Source organism: Procambarus clarkii, chromosome 26, assembly GCF_040958095.1.
Source record: "Procambarus clarkii isolate CNS0578487 chromosome 26, FALCON_Pclarkii_2.0, whole genome shotgun sequence".
In the NCBI taxonomy this organism is placed as follows: Eukaryota; Metazoa; Arthropoda; class Malacostraca; order Decapoda; family Cambaridae; genus Procambarus; species Procambarus clarkii.
The window spans coordinates 4608883-4618723 of NC_091175.1; the positions used below are offsets into that span (position 1 = coordinate 4608883).

The following is a 9841-nucleotide window of genomic DNA, read 5'->3' on the forward strand; positions in this document are numbered from 1 at the left end:
TCCAAACAAATTAGAAGGAAAGAAAAACTTACAAATATATATGAACAGAAGAAACGAAAAGAGAGATTTAAGTTGGTGGAAAACATTAATTACATAATAATTTTTGACTAAAAGCTTCCTATTTATGTAATACGCATATAAACCTCACTGTATTTGATTGTTTATTTACTGGAAAAATAATAAAATAAATAGAAACTTCTTACATTATGCAATAAATATGTATTATGAAAAATGTATATATTTTCGAATGGTATACTTAGACCACTTAGAAGAAATATTGTTTGTTTGTCTAAGGTTGGAGGCCAGAAACTTAGGACTAGCTTCACCCAACTTTGCTGAGGGAATGGTCTAAGGTACTGGATGGACTTTGGCTGGTGAGGGTCTCCAGAATTCAAGAAGAAACTGCGTGCCAGTCTCATATTAATCCCTAATGACTGATATTGACACGGTTCTTCTGCTACACCTGGATAAATATTTTAAAAATAAAAATTTTAAAACAAATTTTTGTCCTACAGCAAAATAAAAGACTATTCAATGATCTCCCGAAATTTAACAGAAAATTTATTTTCTGTCATTACATTCTGCCCATACCATCATTAAACAGATGATCCTCTTATCGCTTTAAAGGCCAATGGGTATCTATTTTATTCTTTATATTTTTCATTAATTAAGTTGTATAAAAATTAGGTTTTCTTATAGTAATATGATAGTTTATTGCTCTATATCAGGAAAATAAACATAAATTTTCTAGTCATTGTACATTGCCAGTAACAGCATGCAACACCAATCACAAAAACATTGATCCAAATATCTGACAAAAACATTTAAAAAATTAAAGCATGATGAATGCGTTTTCGGCTCAATTCGCCTTCATTAAAGCATGATAGAGAGATATTTTATCGAATCAAAGCTTCGAAGAAATGGGGCAACTTTAATATTAAAGTTGCGAGAAAGAAATAGAGGATAGAGGAGAAGCAGAGACACAGAGAGAGAGAGAGAGAGAGAGAGAGAGAGAGAGAGAGAGAGAGAGAGAGAGAGAGAGAGAGAGAGAGAGAGAGAGAAAGGGGGTGGAGAAAGAGATAGAGACAAAGAAAAGGACGGGGAGAGACAGGCAGAGACAGATGGACAGTAGGTAGATAGAAGGATAGATGCATGGATAGATAGATGGAGGGCTGCATGAATGAATATATGAAAGTCTGATTGATAGATTGATCGATCGATGGCTTGATAGATAGATGGATACATGGGTGGAAAGATGGACATATAGATGGATCGATAAATGGATGGATAGATAGAAGGATGGTCAGATGGGTGAAAAAATCGATAGATATATAGATAAAAATAGATATATGTATATAGATATCGATAAATCATATTAATAAGTAGATGAATGGATAGCTGGATAGATAGATGGATGGACAGAATAATAGAGGGCTAGATAGATGAGTAGAAATATTGATGGTCAGTAATAGTTAGATAGATGGGTGGATATAAAAATAGATGGACGGATATATAAATGGATGGAAGGATGGGTGAGTAGAGAGAGATAGAAAGATAGATGGATGCACAGATCGATGGATAAATGGATGGATCGATGACAAATAGAGGGATATATGGACATATAGAGGATGGATGAATGGATAGACGAATAGATAGATAGGTGGATAAATAGATTTAACGGATAGTGAGTAGATCGATTGACAGAATGATTTAAGGATTGATAGATATATTGATGTGTATAAATCACGAAAGTTAACATGTGATGAAAAATGTGACAGTGTCAGACCACGGAAGAAGAATTGAAACAGGAATTTCCTTAAGTACTTTCGCATTTAATAATACAACTTCTGAAGATGTAATTCAGCCTTCTGAAGATGTATTATTAAATACGAAAGTACTTAAGGAAATTCCTGTTTCAATTCTTCCTCCGTGGTCTAACACTGTCAGATAGATTGATAAATGGATAGATGAATAGATAAATAGATAGATAAATGGATAGATAGGTAGATAAATAGATAGGCTGATGGATAGATAGATAAATAGATGAACCAATAAATATCCCGGGCCTGGATATTCCTGCGCGGGCCCTAAGCCTCTGGCTGGCCTACTAAGTGTTTCTTGTTTCTCTTTCTGCGTTGAACACTGATGTACGGAGAGGGCCAGGTAGTGTTAGTTTGTTTCAAATAAAGTTTTGTAACGAAATATTTTTTCTTTGCAGCAAAGTTATTTCCTCTAATCGTTCTATATATATATTCGTCAAATATAATAGATAACAAATATAATTACTGGTGTCCATTATATGCATTAGTTTCTATAAAAATAATTGCATGAATACATTCACATTAACAACATAATACAAGAATAATATTATCCTTATGGTTTTATATCTTGATGTCATTTAGCTAGCAAATATAATACAAACATGCAAGAGCATAAATACACTCTGATTACTGACTAGCTTTATATATATATTAATGAAATATAACACATTGACAGATCTTAAAAAACTGTAAAATATATGCTGTTATTAACTCAAACCTTTTTCAGATAATATGTGTTATTTATTTTTAGAATGGTATGTGGTGAGGAGAAGGCTCATGCACTCAATATAAATACTCTTAGTTACAAAACACATAAACCTAAAAACAATGTTGAATAATATTTCTATTTATACCTGCACCTGGCAAACAGTTTCAGCTAACACTAATGCAATATGCGAACATCATAAAGTCAGCGTGTTCAGGTCTTATATACTATGAATTATTCATATACTTACTGTTTTCTACTGTAATATTCAGGTCTTTTGTTTCTGACTGCGACCTCAGCAAGGCCGGCGAAGACCAAGTCCTGAAGGTTACGTCAGACGGGAGGGGCCACGTCCCGGTGCATATAAAGTCCTGGACACGCGCCTCACCCTCACAGTTGTCTGGCATCTCGGCTTCACCAGTTCTCCAGCTATGGTATGAGTTAATAAAAGGCTGTAGCAAAATAATAAAATAATTTTGCTTAAAAGATTCTCGTAAATGTGTGAAATAACAAAAAATGTACCTTCTTAAGATTTATTAACAGAATTTATTTTATTTCAGCGTTTCCAGGCGTTGATTGTAGCGTTGGCCATGATGGCCAATGTTTGCCAGGGAGGATTAATTGGTGGCCTCGGGGGCCTTGGCGGCCTTGGTGGCCTCGGAGGCCTTGGCGGCCTTGGTGGCCTTGGTGGCCATGGTGGCCTCGGTGGTCTTGGTGGTCTTGGTGGATATGGAGGTGGTTTGGGCGGATATGGTGCTGGCTTGGGTGGTTATGGTGGTTACGGAGGCTATGGTGGAGGGTATAATGGTGGATATGGTAAGCATAAAATCTTTCAGCATAGTTATTAAGCTAAAAACATAATGATTAAGAGTTTTGTTGCTGTCCAAGAAGACTAATAAAAGTGAATGTGGGCACAGGTAAAGTTATTTGGGCTGAGAGAACAGGTAACTCGCTGTCTGGAATAGCTGTAAAGAGAGGTCAATGAAGATACATAATGTAACTTAAGTATGAGGATAGAGATAAGTTAGTTTGACTATATAACACATGGAAGGTATATGAGAGGACAGGTGCTAGGATATGACGCCCAAGGGTTGAAACGATGATTATCTCTCTTGAACCGTCGGGGGATCATACACGGGCCTGTATGAAGCGAGGCCTTCGCTCTAGCAACCAATTCAAGAAGTCCTTGAAGCGGTCAATCAAAAAAGTTTTAAAAAAGTCGATCAAGTTTTAAAAAAACTCGGACTAATTGACTGAGAAAATATATATTGATAAACAAAACATGGAGATAGGTCGGGAGGAAAAGGACCGGTGCTTTGAAAGCTTTGACCATGATGAATTAGATACTAAGTGCGGCGGCTGGAGGCCTACTAGAAGTTATGGCGCTGCCTCTAAGTGCCAGTCATTATGTACGGCTGAGCTGACGCTGTGGTGTGCGCTGTATGAAAGGATATTTGGAGATGCGTTTGTTAAGTTAAGAGAAAAGTTAAATGTATGAAAAAGTCCATCAGGAATGTGGATTATGAAAGTTAGTTTTCGCATAATTAAGATGATTTGGTCATATCGAAGGGATGATTAATAAAAAGAGATATAAATGGGTCTTCGGAAGCTAGTCGTTATGACGCGCTTCTGTGCGGCTCTGAATGTTTTATTACCTGAGCTAGATAGTGGTGCCGTTCACTCTCCTGTCTCCCGGGGCAACGTTTCTCATACCATGATACTTGCAAGTGTGATAATAATATGATAAAGACTAAATATACCTTTTAGATATTTTGCTCCTATAAGCTCGTATATCAATAATACATTGATCTGATCACTCCACAGGCGGCGAAGGAGGACACACATTCATACTGAGCAAGAGCTACGGTGAGGCACCAACATTGCTTTATGTTCTTTATATAATGATTGTAACAATATCTTTTGCACAACTCTACACGAATGCGTTTATCAAATCTTTTTATTCATCGTCTAAATTGTCTGCAGGAAGTCACGGAGCCTTTGGCAAGGGCGGCGAACACGGTAAATTTGGCGTGGGCGGACTCGGGGCATTTGACAAAGGCGGATTCAATAAATTTGGCGCCGGCGGACTCGGTGGGATTGGAAATATTGGTTAGTATGTATTCGTATTTTTGTATTATTTGATTGGAAATATTTTAAACTAGAATAATTATTATCGTGCTAACATATTTTATTATTTATATACTAACAGGTTATGGAAAGTAAGTCAACGGAATCACCTTGTCCTGACGAGGGCCAGAATGTGTTCCTCAGTCCTCGTCACGAGGGCCTGAACGTGTTCCTCAGTCCTCGTTATTACTGGAATAAAGCAACTGAAAAGTTATCACATTTTCTTATTATCACTGATTGTTAATTCCTCTTTGTACTTTTAATGATTCAGAACAAACGAGAAAGAATGAAAAACTTAGAGAAGAATATATGAACAAAAAAAAAACGAAAAGGAAGTATTAAGCGGTGGAAAACATTACATTACATTACATATTTACATTATATTTTTTGGCAAAAAGTTTCATATTTAAGGAATACGCATATAAACCTTACCGTATTCGATTGTTTATTATTAAAATAAATCGGAACTTCTGCCATTATGAATTATATGTATATACGAAAAAATTATATATTTTGAGAGGTGTACTTACACTATTTAGAAGAAATTATGTTTATTTGTCCAAGGTTGGAGGCCAGAAACTTAGAGCTAGCTTCACCCAGCTTTGCAGGTGAAAAATGGTCTAGGGTACAGGACGGACTTTGGTTGGTCTGGGTCTCCAGAATTCAAGACGAAACAGCGTGCCAATCTCATAGTATCTCGCAATGACGGATATTGACACTGCTCGCCATATATGCCTGAGTAACTATTTTAAAAATATATTTGTCAAAACAATTTTTTTCGCTTACATGATGATTAAAGACTATGCAAGTCATATATGTTAATCATGAAAATGAACTGAAAATTAATTTTATGTCATATGTCATTACACTTTGCCAATAACATCATAAAACAGATTATTTCTTATAGCAATATAAAAGTTTATTGTTTTATATCAGAAAAATTAATATATTTTTATTCATTGTAAATTGCCCGTAGCAGTTGCAACAACGATCACAAAAAGTGATCCAAATATATGTAAAAAACATTTTTTTAAAAATAAGAGAACGCTGAATGCGTTTTCGGCTCAATCCGCCTTCATCAGAGCAAGATTGAGAGTGAGCTAACTTAGCGAAGCAAATTTTCGAAGAAATGGGGTAACTTTAATTTTCAAACAAAAATATTCTAAATTACCTTTTCTTAAAGAGAGAGATCGCATTGAGGAGAGAGAGAGAGAGAGAGAGACTGGGGGAGGGAGGGGTGGAGAAAGATAGACACAAAGAAAGGAAAGGGGAAAGACAGCGGAGACAGATGGACTGTAAATATATAGAAGGATAGATGCATGAATAGATGGATAGACTAATTAATAGATGGATAAATCGATGGATAGCTTGATGGATACGTGGGTGAAATGATGAACAGCCAGAAGGATAGATATATGGATGGTTAGATAGATGGATGGATAGATGAGCAGATAAATAGATAGACTGATGGATAGATATATAGATTGACTGATGGATGGATAGATAAATTTATGAACAGATGGGAGATACGTTTTACTCACGTGGCCCCAACATGCGAGGTGATTCGATGAAATGTCTGAACCCTAAAACTGACCACCAGTGCTGTCGGGGGTTGGGTTAAGGGACTCACGACTTTCAACTTTTTTGTACAGTCAGTATGGTATAGTGGTATAGTAATGGTATCGCTAAGGTGCATGAACCCCTAGGTGTTTGGGGTTCGAATCCTTCAGGGGAGAGGAGAATCCTTATATATATATATATATATATATATATATATATATATATATATATATATATATATATATATATATATATATATATATATATATATATATATATATATATATATATATATATTAGTATATTTTGGTAGCAGTCTTTCCTGTAGACATATATTATTAAATATGACCGAAAAAGTAAGATTAATAATTCTAACACGAATTTTCTCAATCTTTCGTACATTACGCTTCACTGTTGGAGGTAAATCAAAAATCACTTCTCCAAAATTCATTTTTATTTCTAGTCTGACGCGACACGGGCGCGTTTCGTAAAACTTATTACATTTTCAAAGACTTCACAAATACACAACTGATTAGAACTTGCGTTTCCCTGATTTTATATCTACATTTGAGTGAGGTGGGAAGGGTGATGTGGCATTACATTTGAGTGAGGTGGGAAGGGTGATGTGGCATTAACACAAGACAGAACACTAGGGGATATTAATGGGGTATTAAAAGTATCAACACAAGACAGAACAGAAACAATGGGTATTGAATAGAAGTGTTTGTAGAAAGCCTATTGGTCCATATTTCTTGATGCTTCTATATTGGAGCGGAGTCTTGAGGTGGGTAGAATATAGTTGTGCAATAATTGGCTGTTGATTGCTGGTGTTGACTAGAAATAAAAATGAATTTTGGAGAAGTGATTTTTGATTTACCTCCAACAGTGAAGCGTAATGTACGAAAGATTGAGAAAATTCGTGTTAGAATTATTAATCTTACTTTTTCGGTCATATTTAATAATATATATATATATATATATATATATATATATATATATATATATATATATATATATATATATATATATATATATATATATATATATATATATATATATACATACTTTTTTTTCCTTATTTTTCCTCACGAATAATCAATTCAACACAAAAAATCCATTTGTTCAATTCGTCTTCCAAATATAATTTCGTATAGTCACAAATTAAGTTTTACAAAGTATACTTGCCTACTGGATATAATGCTATGTTTATTCCAACCCGTTCTCCTAACAGAACGTCGCATTTTGACGTATACTTTACCTAAGGCAAAAAATTTTATACTAGAAAAGGGTAGAGGCTCTCTAAGTTGACATACTGTCCTCACATTTTGTTTTGGGTCCTCTGGAAGGTTAGGTGATTTCACTTTAGTAAGACAGTTTCTTGACGTTGGGCAAATTAAGGAAGACTTGCTAGGAAGTTAATAACGTAAACACTACTGTTGTTAACCTACGATGTTGACAGGATTAATAAACTCGAAGGCTGACCAGCATGATATGCTAATTGCGGGATAATCTCGGTTCAGAACGATGAAGCAATAAATACAAATGGCAGGTATTATTTCCCGTTACATGTTACATTCTTCCATTGTTACTGATCCATAACGCAGGCGTGGCTGCGAAGTGAACATCCTGAAGGTTACTGTGGGCGGGAGTCATCACCTGTCCTATAAAAGGTCCTGGACTCCCTCCGTCAAGATCACAGTGGACCCGCTTCTCATTCACACAACTCCTGTAACCATGGTGCGAGAAAATACCCTTAGAAAATTTTGTAAAAAAAAAAAAAACGTGTTTTATCAGTTTATCACAAGATCATTCGTTGAACACTGATTCAACTCATTATTTTTTTTCAGAGATTCCTGTCAGTGACGGCGGTGCTGGCCGTGATGGCTGGTGTTTGCTACGGTGGACTGATTGGTGGCTATGGTGGTCACGGTGGTCTTGGAGGTCTTGGTGGCCTTGGTGGTCTTGGTGGCCTTGGTGGTATTGGTGGCCTTGGTGGTCTTGGAGGTCTTGGAGGTCTTGGTGGTCTTAAAGGCCTTGGTGGTTACGGTGGCGGCGGCGGCGGTTACGGAGGAGGCTTGGGAGGCTTTGGTGGAATTGGCGGCCATGGTGGAGGATTCAAGGGAGGATACGGTAAGAATTGTCTCCTAGATATTATTAGCAATAAATATAACACGTTTGTGGTTATTATGAACTCTGAAACATGTACATGAATTTATTTTTATATGGCTTATATCATCCTCCAGGAAGCCAGGGAGGACACACATTCGTGCTGAGCAAGAGCCACGGTAAGTCATCAACACTTATCTGTGATATTAAATTAGAAAATCGCTGTTCTTTGCACATATCTAAAAAAAAGTGTCACACAAATCATTATATTTGTTTTCCTGTTTCGTTTATAGGAAGTCATGGAGGATTCGGCCTCGGTGGGCTTGGTCAGTTTGGCCTGGGTGGAATTGGCAAAGGTGGATTCGGTAAACTTGGTGGTGGCGGACTCGGTGGAATCGGTCTAGGTGGACTTGGTGGACTTGGTGGACTTGGTTATGGTGGTAAGTGTCTTCACATTTTCCTCAATGAATTATTAGCAGTAATCTTCTGGAAATATTGGGTTAAAGTACGACCGTATTGTAACTGAGATTCGTACAATTACAGGCTACGGGAAGTAAGGCAGCTGGAGTCGTCTTGAGGACCAGTACGACTCTCATCACTTGTACAACTTCAATAAAATTATAAACAGATATTGATACAAACTTCAATAAAATTATAAACAGATATTGAGTTATTTTATTAACCGATTTTTTTTAAATCTCAGAATGAGGTAATTTGATGGTTAATAATTGAAATATTTTTTGGTTACATTTCTTGAGGTTGTAACTTCGATATTTACTAGAAAGAACAACTGTTTTCTTCAAAATTATCTGTAACACTTCGAGTCTAAATTGGGGTTCTGAATGCAGTTTTGTTTCTTTACAATACATTTACCAGATATTTAAACAATTTAATTGATAATGTTTAGATGTTAATCTGTTACTAAAATAAGATGTGAGACATGACCACTGTAATTGCTTTGTTAGCGCAAACACGAACATCTATCTGAACATCACAATAAATATGTGATATTTATTGTTTGATGGTTTTCTTCTGAAAGAAGTGGATGAAGAGAAACTGTACTCACCAGTTATACTCACCTAGTTGTGCTTGCGGGGGTTGAGTTTAGACTCTTTGATCCCGCCTTTCAACTGTCAATTAACTGGTGTAAATCATATTTATCTTTGAAACTGTGTATGGAGTCTGCCTGCACCACATCACTGCCTAATGCATTCCATTAATTAACTACCCTGACATTGAACAAATTCTGTCTAATGTCTCTGGGGCTCATTTGGGTACTCAGTTTCCACCTGTATCTCCTTGTTCGTGTTCCATCCTGGAACACGAACAAGTTCCACCCTGTCAATTACTCTGAAAATTTTGTAAGTGGTGATCATGTAAAACCTTACTCTTCTGTCATCCAGGGACGTGATGTTTAGGTCGTGTAGCCTTTCCTCATAACTCCTACTTCTCAGTTCTGGGAGTAGTCTTGTGGCATAACTCTGAATCTTTCTAAATTTGTCTTGTGTTTAACTAGTTATGG

The 9841-nt window shown here is 36.2% G+C and overlaps 1 protein-coding gene across 1 annotated transcript; it reads left to right on the forward strand.

The window, feature by feature from the left end:
* Window positions 1-2800: 2800 nt before the first annotated feature.
* Window positions 2801-8984, forward strand: LOC123756601 (PE-PGRS family protein PE_PGRS33). The gene is made up of 10 exons (XM_045739830.2): window positions 2801-2960; window positions 3087-3342; window positions 4351-4392; window positions 4510-4635; window positions 4736-4745; window positions 7818-7950; window positions 8061-8343; window positions 8457-8498; window positions 8613-8759; window positions 8863-8984. The coding sequence occupies exons 1-10, from the start codon at window positions 2958-2960 to the stop codon at window positions 8874-8876; spliced, it is 1056 nt and encodes a 351-aa protein (XP_045595786.2). The 5' UTR covers window positions 2801-2957; the 3' UTR covers window positions 8877-8984.
* Window positions 8985-9841: the final 857 nt, after the last annotated feature.

Coding starts and splice junctions, on each gene's coding strand:
- LOC123756601 (XM_045739830.2), top strand. Junction 4,393..4,509: donor CATACTGAGCAAGAGCTACG/GTGAGGCACCAA, acceptor AATTGTCTGCAG/GAAGTCACGGAGCCTTTGGC. Junction 8,499..8,612: donor CGTGCTGAGCAAGAGCCACG/GTAAGTCATCAA, acceptor TTTCGTTTATAG/GAAGTCATGGAGGATTCGGC.